At 44.2% G+C, this 21,077-nt stretch overlaps 1 protein-coding gene across 4 annotated transcripts in view; it reads right to left on the bottom strand.

Moving 5' to 3' along the window:
• Positions 1–21,077, bottom strand: part of ULK4 (unc-51 like kinase 4) — an 892,004-nt gene that overhangs the window by 851,287 nt on the left and 19,640 nt on the right. For all 4 annotated transcript variants that reach the window (XM_068236316.1, XM_068236318.1, XM_068236315.1 and 1 more), the window contains exons 3-4: positions 20,764–20,863; positions 13,474–13,613 (exon numbers count right to left, since the gene is read on the bottom strand). In XM_068236316.1, the coding sequence (XP_068092417.1) occupies positions 13,474–13,613; positions 20,764–20,863 (240 nt within the window). The remainder of the gene's footprint in view (positions 1–13,473; positions 13,614–20,763; positions 20,864–21,077) is intronic.

Genomic DNA, 21,077 nt, shown 5'->3' with positions numbered 1-21,077 from the left:
ACATACACAAATTGGTAGCTGTAGAAAGGTGGAAGTCAGGAGGTCCGAAGGTGTTCGGCAGCCATGCCAAGGGTCAGAGTTTGGTAGATCAGCCATGCCAGAGGTCAGAGGGTAATTCGGCAGCCATGTCAGAGTTCAGAGGGTGGTCGTTAGTTATGCCAGGGGTCGAATTCCATAGAGTGGTTGTCAGCCATGCCAGAGGTCAGATCCGGAGAGTCAAATACAGTTCAATGATACCATAAAAAAAAAAAAGGGCAGTGAAAGGGTAAAAAAAAAAAAAAAAAAAAAACTAATAATGAAGGACTGTATGATAGGTCTCAAAGCAGGGATTAAGGCATAGTGCTGCTTTGGACGGACATTTCGGACAATGATACCGTGTGTCCCTTCGAACGTGATTTTTCCTGCAAACTCTGCACCTTTTTTGGGGGTATGGTTTTGATGCAGTTGGGGGGAGTGGGGCAGGAAAATGATTTCCCTCAAATCTAGCAACATTTTCTGCACGAATCTGGTCTGGGTTTGGGGCAGGTTGTCCAGATTCAAAAAGGAGACATGTAATTATTGCCTGCTGGAACTGTAAAAAAAGAGTCCTTGTTACCTGATTTTTTGTACAGGACAAAGGCGTTTTGGAGGCACACCTGGAAAAAATATAGAGCCACTTTTTTTGTACCAGATCTTCCTCTTCCTGTTGAGCCTGTATGGTGCCAAAACCTGGTCGGACAAGTCCACTGCCCCCATGAACTTGGTGTACTCAGCGATGGCCAGTGGTTTTACTACTTCCCGACTACGAGTCCTCACAGTTGTTGTTGCCTCGGAGTGGATGGTGGTGAGGGCTAAGACATCGCGCTTATCTCTAAATTTTAAAGCGAGCAGCTCGTTGCTCCGTTGGCTGCAGGTCTCCCCCCTCTTCAGTTTTTTATGAACGACCTCTGATGGCAGGCCTTTGCGATTTGCCCTGACAGTTCCGCAGGCTGGAGTCTGGACTGAAAATAAATGTTTGAATAGTGGGACACTTGTATAAAAACTGTCCACGTAAAGGTGGTAACCCTGGTAGAGTAGAGGGTTGAGGAGGTCCAGTACTATCCTCTCTGTTGTACCCATGTAGGGAGGGCATCCAGGAGGCTGTATTAAGCTGTCCTTCCCTTCATAAATTTTTAGTGAATAGATATAGCCACTCCCACTTTCGCACAACTTGTACAGTTTTATCCCGTACCGTGACCTTTTGCTGGGTATATATTGTTTGATTGCCAGCCTCCCGGGGAAAGGGATTAAGGACTCATCGATGGCTATTCTTTGTTCTGGCATGTATTTTTCTGCAAAAGTTCTATTTAAATGGTCGATGAAGGGCCTCAATTTAAATAGTCGGTCATGGGCTGGGTTGTCAGGTAAGACGTGGTCTGCATTATTGCTAAAATGCAAGCAGGTTAGCAGCATTTGGTAGCGGCGTCTGGACATTCTGGACGAATAAATTGGGATGCAGAGGATTGGATTTTTTTGTCCAGTACAGTTGCTGTTCAGGTAATGGACAAAGGGCCATATCGAAAGTCAATCCCAAAAAAACTCTCAAATCGCGGGTAGTTGCAGGGGTCCAGTGGGAAGCTAACACACAGGTGGGATGGTCTGCTATGCGTTGCTGGGCATAGATATTGCTCTGATCACAGACATACTGCAGGAAGCTCTCTGGCAAAAAAAGTTCAAAAAAGTCAATGGGCTGCATGTTGCTGGTGTCCACTAATAGGCCACTCCTGGCTGTGAAGGGAGGGAGGTTAGGGGTCTCCATATTAGATGCCGACCATTGTGGGTGGCTTAGATCATAGGGTAGCGGTTCCCTCTGTGGTACCCTTGCTGGCATGCTCTGCCTTGGCCTGGCAGCCCTCTGACCTCTTGGGATGGCATTGCTGGAGGTAGCTATAGGTGACCCTCTTTCAGAAGCAGTGTCAGTGTCACTAATGCCCCTTGCCTGCCCCTCGCTCCTAGATGGCTGAGCTGTGGATGGCCCAGCAGACTCAGAATCGCTGTCCGTTGAGTCGCTTTCTGACTCGGACGGCAGCCAATCAATATCTGTGGACTCCAAATCATCCTCAAATTCGCTGCTGCTGTCACTGTCACTGTCACGCTCCAGAATGGCAAACGCCTCTTGCAAAGAATACATTCTTTTTGCCATCTTTATAGAAAATGTATATAGGCTATACACTATAATGGTATAGAGGCAAATTGTTAAAAAAAAAAAAGTCCACAAAAATACAGCAGATAGAAGTATGTTGTATAAAAAAAAGCAAGGGAGGCTAGGATTAGATCAGGGTTGATCAGGGTAGATCAGGGGTATATAGTCCTGGTATATTTATTTATAAGTCCTGGTTTATTTATAAAATCCACTAGGTGGCAGTCAGAATACAAGTAAAGAAGATCCAGTTACCTTGTAATCCTCTCAGGAGTGATTACAAGGTAACTGTATCTTCTCAAGTGCTGGCAACATTGTTTGTAAACCTCACAAATGAATGAGCACTGCTATTGGCTTATAGCAGTGCTCATTCATGGTTACAGGCATCTGATTGGTGATGGGAGTAATTACTCCCATTCATCAATCCCTCCCAGAGATAAGAGAAGCTGGTGCGCGCGCACGTGCACGCACGGGCGCGCGCACCCGCGGGCGGGGGCGCACGCGTACACGCGCACGATCGCGCCCGCACAGCACAATAGCGGCAGGGGCGTTTATGTACGCCCCTGATCCGCTCATTAAGTCAATAAGGGCGTAGTTATGCGTGTGTGAAATCCTAAAGTGGTTAAGCCATTTATGAAACTAAATATATTTCACATGTGAGGCTATATGAAATTACAAAAACAATTTTTTTTTTGTATGCAGTTTTAGGTGTGCATTCATAAGTGATGAACATGCAGTGAAAAAGTCCAGAGAAAAAGCAGCAAGCTGTCAGGTCTTTCAATGTGAACTATGGAAGCATATCAGCCAACATAAGCAATAGTACCTATAAGCTGAAATGCTAATTAAAATGCTAATTAGGCAATGGGCTCTCTAGGGGGAGCTCATTGTAATTACATGCCATCAGCCACTTTTTAATCTATATATATTAGGAAGCTTGGTGCTATTTCATATACAGGTAGTCCCCGGTCAACGAACGAGATGGGGACTGTAGGGACATTCTTAACCTAAATTCACCCTTAAGTCGGAACGTTGCACCATCTCTGTCCCCTTTGTGCCCCCCCCCTTGCCTTTTAACCTCCTTGCCGGTCTAAAAAATCCGGCAAGGAGGCAGCGCCGCACATTTTTTTTAATTTTTTTTTTTTTTAAAACATGATAGCCGCTAAGCGGCGGCATCCCCCCACCCACTCCGATCGCCTTCGGCGATCAGAGTATGCAGGGAATCCCGTTGAGAACGGGATTTCCTGCAGGGCTTCCCCGGTCGCCATGGCGACGGGGCGGGATGACGTCACCGACGTCATGGACGTCGGGACGTCATAGGGAATCCCGATCCGCCCCTCAACGCTGCCTGGCACTGATTGGCCAGGCAGCGCAGGGCTCTGGGGCGGGGGGGAGCGACTCGGCGCGGCGGATTGCGGCGGATCGGCGGCGAGCGGCGGCGATCGAAAGTTACAAGCAGCTAGCAAAGTGCTAGCTGCTTGTAACAAAAAAAAAATTATGCAAATCGGCCCAGCGGGGCCTGAGATATCCTCCTGCGCAGGTTACCCCGAGCTGAGCTCGGGATAACCGGCAAGGAGGTTAAAGAGACACTGAAGCGAAAAAAAAATATGATATAATGAATTGGTTGTGTACTATGAATAATTACTAGAAGATTAGCAGCAAAGAAAATATTCTCATACTTTTATTTTCAGGTATATAGTGTTTTTTCTAACATTGCATTATTCTATAATATGTGCAGATTACACAACACTCAGCATTCAAAATGATTCTTTCAGGGCCCTTTTCCACCTGCAGTCGCCTGCAGGGCTTAGGGCCCTTTTCCACCAGCGCGTTTGCGCTGGCTGAATCGCAAAGTCGCAAACCGCTAGCGATTTTACAATCGCTACGGTTTGCTTTTTAACATAGGAATCGCGGTAGGTCATTTCCACTACCGCGATTCCTTTTTTACCCGAACGCGAATGCGCGGCGGAGCGATATTTGCCGCGATTTTGCTATGCAGTGCATAGCATAGCAAAATCGCGGCCGCAAAACGTTGGGGAATCGCCGGTTTTGCAATTCAGCAATCGCTAGCGTTCAGCGTGAACGCTAGCGACTGCAGGTGGAAAAGGGCCCTTAGAGCAGTCTGTGAAGTAATGACATCTCCTCTAGCAGAGGAAAAGTAAACAGTTCACTTTCAGTTGAGATAATAAAAGTCAGATAACAGCCCTCTCCACTTAGGGAGACCTTAATGGGTTGTTTGCATAGAGATAACAAATGGAGTTTCTCAACTCTTCCTGTACTGGAAACAATTGGACTGATGTATCTGATCTTAATGTTTTATTTCTTAGCTGTACTACACATACAAATCATAATATCATAATTTTTTTTTCGCTTCAGTGTCTCTTTAAGTCCCCCTCTGTGCTTGTTTGTCCCTTTCACTTACTGTTTCTCCTCTGTGCCTTTTTGTCCCCCCCTGCTCATTTGTCCTTGTCCCCCCATGCTCGTTTGTCCCCTGTTGTACCTCTCTTTGTCCCCTCTGCGTCTTTTTGTCCCTCGGTGCCTCTGTTTGTCCCCTCCATGTCTCGGTTTGCCCCCCCCCCCCCCTGTGCCTCCAATTGTCCTCCCTCTGTTTGTAACCCCCTGTGCCTCTTTTTCATCCCCCCCCCGCCTCTGTTTTGTCCCCCCTCGGTGTCTCTGTTTGGTCTCCCCTCTGTTTGTCACTCCTGTGCCCCGTTTTGTCCCCCCTGCTTCTGTTTTCTGTTTGTCCACCCTGTGCCTCTGTGTCCCCCTGTGCCTTGTTTTATCCCCCCACCCCCGTTTAGTCCCCCCTTCCTCCAAGCAGCAGTGCTGGACTCACCTTTCAGCCCAAGTCCAGTGATGTCCATCTAGTCACTCTGCCTCCAGCACCCTTTAGTGTGCAGCACTGCTTCCTGTAGGTCATGTGACGTACAGGAAGCATACCGTCACAAGAGTGCACTGCAGCTGCTACGGGGACACGCACCGTCACTCGGGGGAAGTTTGAAGCCGCTTCTTCAAACAACCCCCATGCGGAAATTACATCATGGCGACGGGAATGGGCAGTTTATATCGGTGGGTCACTCATAAGTCGGGCCTTTATAAGTTGGAGACTACCTGTATTGCATATTATATACAGTATAATATATATATATATATATATATATATATATATATATATATATATATATATATATATATATATATATATATATATATATATATATATATGGTGAGAGCAGAGGTCTGCTTGATCCTGGTCTGCTTTTGGATGGAAAAGTCCTGGATAATGATTATTGTTGCAATTTAGCAACAACATTATCCTGCAGATTAGTATGGGATCCAGGGCTGCGTGTATTGGGAGAAGGGTGGGCTTACACGCCACTCCTCCAAGTCCAGGCATGAGTCTGGCAGAGAGGGGGTTAATGAATTCATCTGTTTGAATTTGCATAAGAGGCTGCAGCACTCACTATGCAGTGGGCTGTGTTGGAGCAAGGAGGCTCCTGGGAGTCTGGCAACATGGAGGCTGCCAGGCCTAATGAAGAGAAGAGAAGCTGTGTGAAGTGCTGGAGGTGAGTTGGACTCCAGTACCGAGTATCCAGGAGAAGCCTGGATAGGTGAGTGGCCCAAGACTGCCATTAGGCCCGTGGCAGGGTGTCACTCACGAACCAGTGTGGCTGCAGAAGGTTGAATATTTTGTGCTGTGCCTACAGTGTGATCACTGAATACCAAGAGTGGTTTATTTTTATTGCTGTTTTTGGACATGGTTGTGACTGACAATAAAGCGGTATTGTTTTATTTTTCACCCAATTGGGCCTGTACACACTGAAAAACGCAGGCAAAAACGCAAGCGCATGCGTTTTTAAAGTGCCTGTAGTTTTAAAAACGCATGCGCTTTTGCCTGCGTTTTTTGTGCGTTTGCGTTTTTCTTGTAATTGCTGATTGGCTAAAGAATCCTTTGTTTTTTTTCTAGTTTACATTTCAACAGGAATCAGGAGATTGCAGAGTCTTCTGGGATACTGACTTCTGAAAAACGCAGGCAAAAACGCAAGCGCATGCGTTTTTAATGCGTTTTTCATGCGCTGCGCTTAAAAAAGCGCAGCAGGCACTGCGTTTGCGTTTTTTTAAAAACGCATCGCACCAGTGTGTACAAGTCATCACGATTTTCATTCTTTTTCAAAAGACCTTGCGTTTTTAAAAACGCAACGCAAGCACAGCAGTGTGTACAGGCCCTAAGAAGACTCACTGTCTGGTATGTTGTGACCCTTGATGCTGCTGACCAACTCTACCAATGAGTTAAAACCCCCAGAATATCACAAAATATATGTATAAATTTATTGTTGTAGGCACTGTGTATTGACCCGAGGAAGAGGGCTAGTACCCGTGAAACACATTGTCTGTGTTTTGAATAAAATCATTTTTTTAAAAAAATCAGTTGAACTGGTGTCCTATCTTTTGGGGAGGTAAGAGAATACCTCTCTTTTTTATGATTTGTATGCCAATACAAAACTATTATTTAATATTCTGGGCACCTCCATCCCCACAAATTTCCAGTCAGACCTCCTTTGGTGGTAATAGTTTTACCCAAAACTATATTTAGGAGAGCAACCATCCAGCATCCGCCAGGACCTGGGAAGTGAGCGGGGACGATTTATTTTCTGCAAGCCTATAAGGTGGTTGCAGGGATCTGCAACCCATCCTTGTAAGTATAGAATTATACACTGTGCCCCTAAACTACAGTAACTGTACTGCACCACTGGGGTCCTAGCCTTTCTCTGCTTACCACCTAGGTGTTCACTAGGTGAAACACCAAAACCTTTTTTTATCTGAAACAAAATGGTTTGAGTTACTCAATATCAAAGTATTGATCAGCCCTTGCATAATTTGGTACTGTAGTTTGACCGTACAAATTGTGCAGGCTTCAGGGGACCATTTATGAGGTAGGTGCTGCTTGAAAGTGCTCTAACCTACTAGTGGGTAATCTCCTTGTTGGTGGGGGCAGTTGTGGATGGTCCCCACAGGTGGTGAGAGCATTTTTGGGAGCTGTCTGCGCTGCTCCCCAGGGTGTGGTTTGCAAAGCAGGGTTCTGGGCAGTGTGAGTGCCTAGGGCCTCTCCTGTATTGCGCACCTCTATGTGTATTTTTAAAATCCCACAAGTAAGTTGGTTTACAAGCCACATATTAGTGCCTACCCTTTCGACTGGAGAGTACCTCATCATGGTGAAAAGGTACTGAATGACTTTGCATGCAAACCATTTTGGAAGTGAACATACGCCATTAGTACAACTGAATGCAAATTAAGCAAATAGTGCAAGTGAAGGTAAATTTCATGCAAGTTGTTTTTATCATTCATAGAGTTCAACCTATTATGTGTAGCTGAGGGTCTTCCTTAATTTTGAGGTGTTATTGAGATCAGTTCAGCCTTTGCATAATTTGGTACTGCCGTTTGAATGCACGCACAGTGTCATTAATCTGCTGACAGGTACTGCTTGGAAGTGTTCTTATCTAAGGCCTCATTACACTAAGCATTACCACTTCGGTAATGCAGAAAACAGCTGATTTTACCTATCACCTTGCCAAATGCCAATTCACTAAACCTATTACCACACTGAAAAGTAAAATTACCGACTAGTGAGGTAAATCACCTACTTGTGTGGCAACTGCAATTTATAAAAATTAAGGAATTTAGGTAAATCAAGTGAAAGTGTTTGGTATTTACCTCCAGCTTTGACCAGCCAGTAGCTTACAATATCCTTTCAGTAACATTGACAGATGTAGCAGACAGCCAATGGGGAGAGCCACACAGCCCTGCTACTCACCCCTCGGGAGGGAGGGACTTCAGAATGCAGAGCAGGGAAAGGAGACAATTTTAAAAGGCTTTTCTGTATCCCTTTAGATGTGAAGATTTTTATACTGGTATAAAGAAGAGCTCCCTTTAATGGCTCCAGCACATCTAAAATGATGCTGGGGATGCACTGGACAGAAAAACCATGACTCATGCACACAGACCCACAGCTTCCTGACTGACCTGCTCCAGAGCTGGTAAGCGAGACTTACTGAGCAGGGCTTAGTAGATCGAAGCATGTTTGTTTGGTAAATTACCAAACTTCTACCACATGTGGGAAATCTTTGTGAATTGTAAAATACCAAATGCAGTATTTTACCGACCTACATTATTTTACTGAACTGCCCTTAGTGAATTGAGCCCTAAGTTTTGTAGAAACCTACCAATGGTTAGTCCACTTTTCCCACACTTAGGGCTGGTTCACACTACAAGCCCCAGTGATTTGAAAAGCTCTTGCTAATGTAATGCTATGTATGTGTTCTCACTTGAATGATGATTCTTTTTTTTAAATCCCCTATAACATTACATTAGCAAGAGCTTTCAAATTTCTGGCACTTAGAAAAGTGCATATAGTGTGAACCAGCTTTTACTCTCAAGATTGACAAGCCAACTCTCCCATACCCCTCCAGAGAATTCCTAAACCGAATAATGCTTGACCATCCTGCTTCTTTCATTCTTTCTGCCCTTTCCTCCCTTTATCATTTCTAAATTGTTGCATTATTCAGAGCAACTACTGTTATTGCTTTCTCATTGTGACTGAATAGATCCAGAGCAGTCGATCAGAGCAAGGACTGAGACTGCTGCATATCTGTCATATAGCTGTATCTTACGGAACATTTTTTTTTTCTTCAACAAATATCTATTTATATACTTACATACTATATCTCTTGAGCTACATGTCTTGATACTATTCCAACACAGTGGAAGCGACCCTTGGTTGCTACTTGAAGCACAATCCCAAGTAACCATGGACATTGCTTCTTTATACAGAACTTGTGCCTCAAGATCTGTTTCAGGAAAAGTATTGTTACCAACTCTTTTGACCCATAATTAAGTGTTATGTTCTCTCTTTATAAATTCTTAATGAATAGGTCTATTTACTGAATAGCTGCTGGCTTACCAAACAGGGAGAGCTGAGATCCAAACCCAGGTCTGTGTCAGAGGCAGAGCTCATAACCACTACACTACCCAGTCATCATCCAGTTAAAACCGCTATCCAGTTATTATGGGTCTGTTTTATAATAGTGACCTGCCAGTCCCAACAGCCCAAATGCAGGCTGTGGTTTTGGAAGTAGACAAACCCATTACGGTCTCGCTAGCATTTGGACTTTTTTTGAATAATAAAAGAGCATACATCAAGGCTAGGTACACATTGGAAAACCTCTTTTGTTTCAAAATATTCACACAGAGTAGAACCAGGTGAGGTACACATAAAACACATATTAGCAGTGAAACAGACCTGGGGTGCAAGACAACTCCCTGCCTAAACGCAGCTGCATACAAAGCTGGCAGATAGAGGAGCTAGACAACTTTATAAGCTAAACTGAACAATGCAAATTAAATGCATGGGATTCAATATCATAGTACTGAAAAGCTTGTTTAGATAATACCTTTAATGACTTAACCCTCCTGGCAAGACGCAGCTGCAGTGGTTGCGTCCGCGGGAGGGATTTTTTAAATAACAAATGTTTTGTATTTGTTAGCTAGAACTTTGCTAGCTAACTATGTGCCCCCCCCCCCCCCCCCCCCGATCGCCGCTGGCAATGTTTACCCGACCGCGATCGCGCGAGAGCCGCAGCTTCACCCGTTGCTATGGCGACGATCGGACATGACGTCATCGACGTTATGACGTCATGCGCAGTCCCGATCCTCCCCATAGCGAAGCTCGGAGCTGATGGGATCCCTGTGGGGTACGTATTACGGCGGCAATCGGAGGAACTTTGGGCACATGATTAGCTAGCGAAGTGCTAGCTTAACAATACACAGCAGCTTTTATAAAAAAACAAAACAAAAAAAAACCTCCCTGTGCCATGTGATCCCCTGCGGCGGGGAGCCCGAGCACGGGCTTACAGGCAGGAAGGTTAAGGTGTCCATACATCTGTCGACTTTGTTGGACAATCGACCAACCAATTGGATTATTATCTAATTGGTTGAAAATAGGTGCCAAGTGTAGGCCCAAACGATAATGCGACCAATTTCATTCCTAAATTGGTTGCGTTAATCGATCACGCCTGATGCTGGGCTGAAGTTGGTTGATCGGGTGCACGGCGGTCAATTTCGGAACGAGCGATGAAACGATGGAAGCCCCCGCCGCTGCCCCCCAATGTATAAATGTGCCCCCCAAGAGTGCATATATACACTACCTGTCCTGTGTCAGCCTCCACGTGGTGTCCATCTCTGAAACCTCTGGGCGGCTCTTCTGTCAACTCTGTACACGCCACTGGCGCATAGCGTGATGTCATATGCTATGCGCCGCCACCAGCGGGTATGCAGCTGGTAGAAGAGCCACCCGAAGACAGACAGACACCAGGCAGAGGCTGATGCAGGAAAGATAATGTATAAATGCACACACAGAAGGTTACACATTTATACATTAGAGGGGCAGCGGCAGGGCGGACGATTCCCTGGAGATTTCATACTGAAATCAGACGGGAATCAATCTGCATTATATGGGCAGCTTCAACAAAGATGCAAATCTCTCTCTAATCAGATTTGATTAGAAATAAATTTGTCTCTTTGTCAAATCTGCCCATAATCTTCTGATGTATGGTTACCTTAACCACTTCACTCAAAAGGGGTTTTTACCCTAACGGACAAGAGAGATTTTCACCTTTCAGTGCTCATCCCTTTCATTTGCCAATAGCTCAATCACTACTAATCACAATGAAATTATCTATATCTTGTTTTTTTCACCACTAATTGGGCTTTTTGGGGTTAATATCTATTTTCAGTAATTACTTTATTTTCATGCATTTTAAATGGGAAAAACAAGGGGAAAAAAAAGAAAAAAAAATACACTATTTCTCCAATTTCATCCCCTATAGTTTTAATATAAACACTGCTACTGTGCATAAAACCCACAAATTGTATCTGCTTATTTGTCCTGGTTATCATAAGATTTTAATTATGTATTTATATATTTTAATTATAGTATTTGGAAATAATTGTGTTCCTTTCCTATTGTTTATAGGGCATGCCTCAAGCCAAATACTTTTTTGTTTTAATACTCTAATTCCCTATAAACTAAAAAAGCCACGCCCACAGGGTTTCGGAGAGCCTTGGCAGTAGCAAGGGCTCATGTGAGCTCAGTGTGGGCTGGAGGAGGGGGAGGTATTACTAGCCATTGATTTCAGAGGCAGAGGGGAGGAGGAGAGGGGATTAGGCTGATGGCTCAAGATGCAGATAAGCTTGCCTCTGTGTAATGTTTACAAACAACATGGCTGCTGTCATTGTATCACAGGAGTAAATAATCATATTCTATTAAAACTGTTTGCAGCTAGATTTGCTGTGTAAACCATCTAAACTTTAGATAAGACAAGACAAGACAAATAACATTTATATCTCGCTTTTCTCCTGGCGGACTCAAAGCACCAGAGCTGCAGCCACTAGGACGCGCTCTATAGGCAGTAGCAGTGTTAGGGAGACTTGCCAAAGGTGTCCTACTGAATAGGTGCTGGCTTACTGAACAAGTAGAGCCGAGATTTGAACCCTGGTCTCCCGTGTCAGAGTCAGAGCCCTTAACCATTACACCATTCAGCCAGATAAGATATATAGACAAGTTACTTGTTATAGTTCGTTTTTCATCTCAGATCCGCTTTAAACACAAAAACTAATGTTAAATGCATCCTATCTATTGAACGCATGTACATTATCAAACTGAACACAAATGCACAACGAAATCGCCGGACTGCAAATGCAAAGTATTGAATTGTTGAATTTTTCCGCAGTCACCTGACTGCAAACACAAATGGAATATAATGAAAGCCTATGGGGATGGAACATGTCTGTTTCCATTAGGCTTCCTGCTGCACGAAAACAGCATACCTTCCCTGCTCGTCCCGGAGACCAAAAAGCATAGGGCTTCCTATTGGTTAGCAAAAGAACCATTGGGAATCCTCTTGCAACAGAGATAATTTTAATTGGTCCATGTGGACCAATGAGAATCCTCCCTGTTGCTAGGTAGTAAGGTAGGTAGCTGTAAGCCTCATGGTTCCTGGTCTTCAGGTGAGCAGAAGATAAGGAGAGATTGCACAAACAACAAGAAAGGCAGGGGAAGTACTGGCGGATGGGTGGAATGTAAATGCAGTGGCCAGTGTGTACGATGCCAGAGCATCCTGAGTGGATGCGCTTACCCCACCCTTTACACATATGCTAGGTTTGCAGTGACAAAAGAAGAAAAAAAAAGCTCTGTAATTGAATAGTGTGTACTTCTTATGAATGCTAAAAAAAGTAAAAGGAGCTGCAATACTCTGTATTCCTAAATTACCACCTGGATTCATTTTACAAACAGACAATTACGCAGCATAATGACATAGCCCATCCATCCACTGGCTACAGACTACCATGACAGGCTATGGCAACTGTGAAAAGACAATGGAATATGGACCCAAACGTTAAAGCTAGAAACTCATAAATGTGTCCCGATAAATAAAATGTAACTAGCTCCAAATAAAACTAGATGGCGCTGCTTGACCCAGTTATGTTATTATCTTTACGAATTAATCATCCCACCTGCTGCTACCTAGTTTACAGTGCTGTGCCCCTTAACCCCACTGTCAAAAGGACTACCACGATTAATTTCAAAAGTAAAGGAGCGCAATTGATTAAAATCTCATAATTTTATTTTTCTTTATATGGTTTAAAATTCATCCAGAAAAAAAATTATAGTATTCCTTACACATCATTTTTTTTCTGTGCACATGTATGCAACCACAAAATGATCCTGTAAACAAGGGACAAGAACAAGTCCACTGTCACTTTTCCTCAAAGGTTATACTTGTGCTGTGCATATAAAATGAAGGACCAAACGGCTAGTCTGCGTTAAGCAAAGAAATGAAGGACCAAACGGCTAGTCTGCTTTAAGCAAAGAAATGATTATCACCTGTGGTTCTAAGCGTCAATTCCTCCAGTGTCCCTCAGGATCGTTACCTGCTCTTTCCGAGAAGTTGGACAGTCTACTGCACCAGACTCACAGTGTAACCTCTGCCGGCTGGTCCTTCATTTTGTATGCACAGCACAAGTATATCCTTTGAGGAGAAGTTACAGTGGACTTGTTCTCGTCCCTTGTTTACAGGATCATTTTGTGGTTGCATACACGTGCACAAAAATGTATATAATAAATATATATATATATATATATATATATATATATATATATATATATATATATATATATATACATACATACATACTGTACATACATACATACATACATACATACATACATACATACATACCAAACCATTATGCAATGCTCTTACCTTTCGAGGATTGAGGTCACAGAACAAAATTCCAAGTTCATGGATATAACGAAGAGCTGAAACAATATCAATACCAAATCCCCGAATAGTGTCTTCAGGTAAATGTTCATCCTGAGCAATAACTGTCTCCAACGATCCCCCTACAATGCATTAAGTTCCAGTTAAACAGACAAGTAAACTTTTATAAATATGCAGTGGTACCTATGGTAAATATTCCAATGTTTGCTTTGATTTCTTTTTGTGAAATTTAGTTTTTTGACTTTCTTGGGCATCATTGTTCCTAAAGATCCAGCATGCCGGATCTTTATGTGCTGTCAGGGGGCACCTTACATTGTAGAAAGGACTGGCACACTTTACTCTCTGAAGCAGCTGCCGTATGGAAGTGCAGAACCCTGGCTTGATAAGGGGCAATAACCTGCCTGAAACAGCTCTTTGCCAGTGACTGTTGTCATAATTTGGGTATGTTTTGTGAGACGAGGTAACAGTGCTAATGCAACACTGCTGCTTACATTTGTGTCCGTTAGCAGTAGGCTTGCATTACTATCTTATGGATGGATCAAATACCTTTGCCAATGTAGAGCAGCAGAATGTTCTAGTGTATATTTGTATGGACTTCTGAATAAAGCAGTGAAGTTTCTTCAGAGAATAAAGAGTGCTTGTCTTGCCTACAATTTGCAGAATCTTTGGTCTGACTGTGCTCTGGCAGACTGACCATTTTTACCCAATTAAAAGACTGGGATTGCACCAAAGAACCTTGTACTAGGGAACACCTGTACACACGCTATATTCTTGGACAACATCACGGATGTAGCTAGACTTAAAGAGAACCCGAGGTGTGTCTAAGAATGTTATCTGCATACAGAGGCTGGATCTGCCTATACAGCCCAGCCTCTGTTGCTATCCCAAACCTCACTAAGGTCCCCCTGCACTCTGCAATCCCTCATAAATCACAGCCGTGCTGTGAGGCTGTGTTTACATCTGTAGTGTCAGTCTCAGCTGCTCCCCCGCCTCCTGCACAGCTCCGGTCCCTGCCCCGTCCCTTCCCTCCAATCAGCAGGGAGGGAAGGGATGCAGGCGGGGACTGGAGTTCTGCAGGAGGCGGGGAGAGCAGCAGACTGACACTATAGAGATAAACACAGCAGCGTGGCTGTGATTTATGAGGGATTGCAGAGTGCAGGGGGACCTTAGGGGGGTTTGGGATAGCAACAGATGCTGGGCTGTATAGGCAGATCCAGCCTCTGTATGCAGATAATATTCTTCAAACCCACCTCGGGTTCACTTTAATAGGGCCTGCAAAAATGCTAGCATGGAGTCCTCTTGGTCCCTGAAACCCCATGAGGGTAACGTGATCGGGAACCAGCAAATGGTAGCAGGGAGTGTTCTGCTGTGAAGCAGCGTCTGGAAGCAGGAAAAAAAATTACGCTTTCGGTACTCGCTACTTTGCATGGCAGGAGGACATGGCGGGGACAGTTTTTGTGAACATAAGGTTTTTTGTTTTTTTTTGTTTGTTAATTGACTGCACTTGCTGTTGAGGGAGGCCCCCCCCCCCCCCCCATAAGCCTCCAGGATCCCCTGCAATGGCAGGGGTCGCAGGGGTGATTGCTATGTCTATGGCCAACATGGTCATTAATGTCTGTTGAGCCTCATATTTAGCGTATACCTAGTCTCCCCAGCACATGTCATAATGCTGGGGGTTAGGACCCTGTTGCTACTGTAATGCCTGAACATTAGATACTTTGAATATAGAGATATCGGGAAGTCGGGGATAGCCAAAGGTCACACACGTATCAGAAACTGAGGTACCGAGGGTAAGGCAGAGACAGTCGTTTAACCTGCCTGGCGTCCTGATTCCCGCGGCCCTGCGGCTGCGAGAACGTTTTTTGCACATATTTTTATTTTTTATTTTTCATGTAGCTAGCCTAGCGCTAGCTACATGATTCCCCCCTCCCTGCGGCGTCCCTCCCACCCCTCCGATCGCCGCTGGAGCAATGGCCCGTCCGGAAATCCCGTTCTGAACGGGATTTCCTGGAGGGCTTCCCCCGTCGCCATGGCGACGCGCGTCATGACGTCATCGACGTCACAGGGAGACCCGATCCACCCCTCAGCGTGATTGGCCAGGCAGCGCATGGGTTCTCGCCTGGGGGGGCCCTGCATCGCGGCAGGTAGCGGCGGAGATCGGGTAAGGCACGCAGCAAGCAAAGTGCTTGCTGCGTGTTTAAAAAAAAAAATATTCAAATCGCCCCAGCGGGGCCTAAGCGGTCACCTCCGGCGTCTCTGAATGAGCCTAGCTCGTCCAGAACTCTAGGGAGGTTAAGAGGCCGAGGTCATAACTAGTATCAAATGACTGCAATACAAGAAGGATGAGACAAAATCAAAGTAAGGGGCGAGCCGGGTCATACACAGAATATATAGCAGAAGAATTAGTAAGTAAGTAATCAGAGAATTACAATATACAAAATACAATACTGATCTAACTAGAGTACATATATATCGGCAGTGTCTGCATATGTATATAGCTCTGAAAACTAGCTGACTAGGCACAGCAGTAAGGCAAGGTCCAGCGGTCAGCGAACTGATAGCTATAACAGACACTGGACAACTGACAAGTCAGGACTTAATGAGGAACTCCAGTGAAAATAATGTAATAAAAAAGTGCTTCATTTTTACAATAATTATGTATAAATGATTTAGTCAGTGATTGCCCATTGTAAAATATTTTAAATCCCTGATTTATATTCTGAAATTTATTACATGGTGACATTTTTACTGCTGGCAAGTGATGTAGCTGCTGCCTTGCTGTTTTGGCGGTTGGAAACAGCTGTAAACAGCTATTTCCCACAATGTAACAGGGTTAAGAGACAGGAAACTGCCAGAAGTACCTCGGTACTCAGAGCTTCTTGTGGGAGGGGTTTCACCACAATATCAGTCATCCAGCGCCCCCTGATGGTCTGTTTGTGAAAAGGAATAGATTTCTCAGGAAACTGCCAGAAGTACCTCGGTACTCAGAGCTTCTTGTGGGAGGGGTTTCACCACAATATCAGTCATCCAGCGCCCCCTGATGGTCTGTTTGTGAAAAGGAATAGATTTCTCATGTAAAAGGGGGTATCAGCTACTGATTGGGATAAAGTTCAATTCTTGGCCGGAGTTTATCTTTAAGTACCGAGGTAAGGTACAGAACCACACCCCCGGAACTTCCAGCCAATCAGCAGCACTCCTGCGGGAGCCAGTGTCAGCTGACCACTACATCAGCTGACACACCTCACACCCGCCTCCTTAGCCTATAAAGGCTATTCTGAACCATGCGCGCCCGCCTAGAGACACGGCCGGAACAGCCGCGCTGACTCACATACACAGGGGAGTTGGGGATGCCGCCAGATGGAGATGAAGTAAGAGGCTTCCGCCGCTGCCCAGAACCGCCGGAGGAGCCGCCAGCAGCAGCGTCAGATAAGTTTGTAACAGCTACTGGCTAGATCCAGTAATCCCAAAGGTAGCCATTAACGATACAATCCCCCAGACAAATCAGCCCAAACGATTGTTGTGATAGATTGGAAATTATTGTATGGGATACTAATTAAATTAAAAAATGCAAACCAATCCAATGAGATATATGGAATCAATCCATTTTTCAGATTCATTCCATCAATCTGATCAGATTGGTTACAGTTTTTCTACCCGTTAGTGGGCCCAATCATAACGATCAAATTGGATGAATCGATCATCTGGGGGATGGGGTATTAATAGCCACATTAATTTCCATAGACCATTGTTGGGCCAATTGTGAACACTAATTACTTTAACGGTCTACTAGAAAAAAATTGCACCACCCTTGATTTACAGGTCTTCTAACCACTTATGCCATTGCGGGATGTTATTGGTCATCACTGCTAAAACGGCAGTGATGACCAATGTGGTGCTCCCCCAACAAAACAATACCAGCCCACCTGACTTTTGCTGTAGAGGGTGCAGAACCCTTCATAACTTCCTTCCTTGCAAAGTGTTTTTGTCCATGTCAAGGATAAGCAGCTTATCACAAACTATGGTGCCCAGGAGAAGGAGGAGGCAATTTAAAAACAGGTTGATTTAAAAAAAAAAAAAAAGGCACCATCCTGACCTCAGCATAACCTCATTGCTCTCATTTTTGATGACAAAGAAAACCCTTAAAATCCCTACCCAAATAAAAAGAAGAGAACATTTGGACAATTTAAATAAAAATAAATGAATAATAGTTTATTTCTTACAAGTGTTTTTTTTCACCTTTGTATACTTGCAAACGTTAGACTAGCTCCAGCATTATTAAAAATAGTAATAGTTGCAACTAACCTAGGCCTGAAATATCTTATTTTGTCAAAAACAGACATAACCTTTGTGGCAAGCGATTTAAAAAATGTACTCGCCACTCAGGAATTTGCACCTTAGAATCACAGGTTATGTGACCCCCTTCTCCTTTCTGTGGCAGTCTGGCTTCCTGAAATCCAGACACACACCCCTCTGTCTAAACAACTGGAGGTATGTTGAGTGGCAAGGCAGCCTGCTTACTACCCAGGGTTTTTATTGGAAGCAGAGGAGGAAGGAGGTGGTAATTAACTTGGGAGAGAGTTTAGATCATATGAAGACTTTAGTTGTTAATGGGTTATAATGTAAATCAAAAGTATGTTTGTTATGCAACAGTTAACTTGAACAATAATTCTATACGGAAAAACTGTTCACAAAGGTTCTCAAAAAAGAAATTTCACACATGCAACTTTACATGCTTCTTGATGTATACAGTACGTCTTGTGTTCTATTAAAAAGATTGTGAAGTGTTAATTTCATTAAACTTCATTAGGCCTCGTTCAGACTTTACGCGCTGCCGTGCGCATTTTGGCAGCGCGTATAGTGTGCGACACGCAAGAACGGTAGAAGGGCATAGACAGCCCTTCTACCATTCCCATCATATGCGCTGCGTGGCAGCGCGATTGCGCTATCGCGTACTGCACGCATTTTTGTGAATCGCAGAGCAGATCCCATTCATTGTAATGAATGGGATCTGCAGCGCAGCGCATAGGAGCGCAGATGGCGTGTGATTGGACGCGTTGCGTTCTGATCGCACAGCCATCTGCGCTAAATGATGTGAACGAGGCCTCAAAAGAATTCTGAAAAAAAAATTTTACTTGGGAGAGCATTTTAAAAGAAAGCCCAGAAACACATTTCTAGTTATTACAGATACTCAATGAGATGTTAATAAATGCGGTCCCCATGAAATTATTATGCAAATTGCAGCTAGGAATATGGCCTATCAGATGAACTTCCTGACAATTTTGATTGGTCAGCTTCCAAGCTGTACAGAGTTTGCATTAAATTTGCGTGCAAGCCAGAACTATCATTGACCGCCACTACAGGCCATCAGTTTTAAAAAGTACTGTATATTCTGGCGTATAACACTACTTATTAACCCTTGAGGCTGGTTTCACAGTGGGACGTTGCGTTTTAGGGGACGTTATGGTCGCATAACGTGCCCCTAACGCAACGCCTGGTGGTGTTGGAGCAGGACGCTACCAAGAGCCGCGTTACAAGCAGCTCTTGGTGCGCCTGCTCTGTCGGAGGCACTGCGGAGTCCCGCCAGCCAATCCGCAGCCACTCCAGGATGTAAACACTGCAAGTGCAGTGAATAATAAGTAGCCATGTGCCTGGCTACGTAGCGGCCTCTCCCCGCCTCCTCTCTGCCCATAAAATGAAAATAAAAACCCCTACTGAGCATGTGAAAACCGTCTAACGCGGCTTAGCCGCGTGTAAAGTACTGCATGCAGTACGTTATGTAGACGTGCTGCGTTAAAATGTAACGCAACATGGGCACTGTGAACAGCCCGTTGATTTTTCATTGCTGTGTGTTGGGGTGCGTTACAGGCTGCTCTAACGTGCGCCTTTAACGTCTCACTGTGAAACCAGCCTGAAAATCCTGTGAAAAGTCAGAGGTCGTCTTATACGTCGGGTGTCATTGATGTCGGGTGATATGCCCTATCCTGTTACCGCCTCTCAGATTCCGCTGCTGAGGAGTGTAGTGAAGCAACACAGGCGCACATGTGCGAGGTCTGAGAGGCAGAGAAGGAGGTTATATTATACAAGTGTGGGCCAGAAGGGTGAAAGAGGCGTGTTTTATGGGCACAGCACAATCTATTCTTCCATACCGCTCTGATAAACAGGGAGACAGAGAGAGCTGACCAATCCACTTAGGGAGAGTTGACCAATCCAACCAGTCAATTGTATACTGTTATATACTGGGTACCACATACAGCACAGCACCAGTATCTGTTCATACATAGCACCAGTATATTTTTTTTAATTGGTGTGCGTTGGAAAAGGGGTAGTCTTTTACAGCGAGTATATCTCAAACTCTATATTGTAACTGGAAAATTTGGGGGTCGTCTTATACGCCGGAATATACGGTAAAATGTTGTTACTGCAGAGGGGAAAAAAATTGCTTTTAATTTAAGCACATTTTTAGATAACAAGCCAATCAAGTGATGAAGCAATCAGACTTTCCCAGAAATCTTTTCACTTTCTGTGTAATTGAAAAACGAATTTCACTACTTCCCAATGAATTCACGCAAGATCTTACATGGAATTGCATCAAATGAGACAAAAGAGATACCACAAAAGCATAGTCACTTCAACAAATCATAACAAGGATGGCTGCTAAACTCAAGGACTTGAAGGGAAACATAATTGCAAAGTAATGATCTTGTTTACGGTCTATAAATGGATTTGGATGGAAAGAAGCAATCTGTGGCCATTTAGTTGCTGCACATCTACAACAATCCAGCCAGCGTGAGAACCATGGCGTCTTGGCCCTACTGTAAGCTCACTGAGGGCTCGTTTCCACTATTGCGGTGCAGAATCGCCTGGATTCCACCGCTGTTGAAATTCCATGAATTAGCATGCGGATGCGAATTTTTGCGCGTTTTTTGCCGCGAATTCGCATGCGAATTCGCATAGGTGAGGGTATATGCGAAATTAACCATGTCACTGCCTGTTTGAATTACATTGGTACCTATGCGAATTCGCATGAAAATTCGCATACCATAGCCGCATGCGAATTTCCTATTAAATACATTAGCGGCGATTCGCATGCATTCCACTCGCAGGCGAATTCGTTGGCTCTTTTGTGCGTTTTTTTACCGCTGAAAAAAACGCACCTCAACAACGCTACAGTGGAAACAGGCCCATCCACTTGCATTACATGTGCGAATCTGCATGCGTTGGACGCATGCAGATTCGCGATAGTGGAAACGAGCCCTGACAGGAATATCTTACCTGTGCACAGCTCTACGACGAGCCACAGATGATTACTAGTTTCATACCATTCATAAAACGTCACAACATTTTTGTGTTTTACATGGTGAGTCAGTCGGACCTGGAGAAAAAAAATAGGTTAAATTTACACATTATGTTTATATTTAGTCAAGTAAGTAAGGAGACATTTTTTTTCATAAATGTAAGTAAATAAATATAAAATATGTTTATGTTAGAAATCCTGCAACTCCTTGTCTTACCTGCTGATGGCATCGGACATTAAAAGTACTTTTGAACATTGGCTCACGGGTAGTGACAGTTAGGGCTAGTTCACC

This window comes from Hyperolius riggenbachi, chromosome 5 (genome assembly GCF_040937935.1).
Source record: "Hyperolius riggenbachi isolate aHypRig1 chromosome 5, aHypRig1.pri, whole genome shotgun sequence".
In the NCBI taxonomy this organism is placed as follows: domain Eukaryota; kingdom Metazoa; phylum Chordata; class Amphibia; order Anura; family Hyperoliidae; genus Hyperolius; species Hyperolius riggenbachi.
Note: the sequence above shows the minus strand (reverse complement) of the source record. Positions and strands in the feature narration are given on the sequence as shown.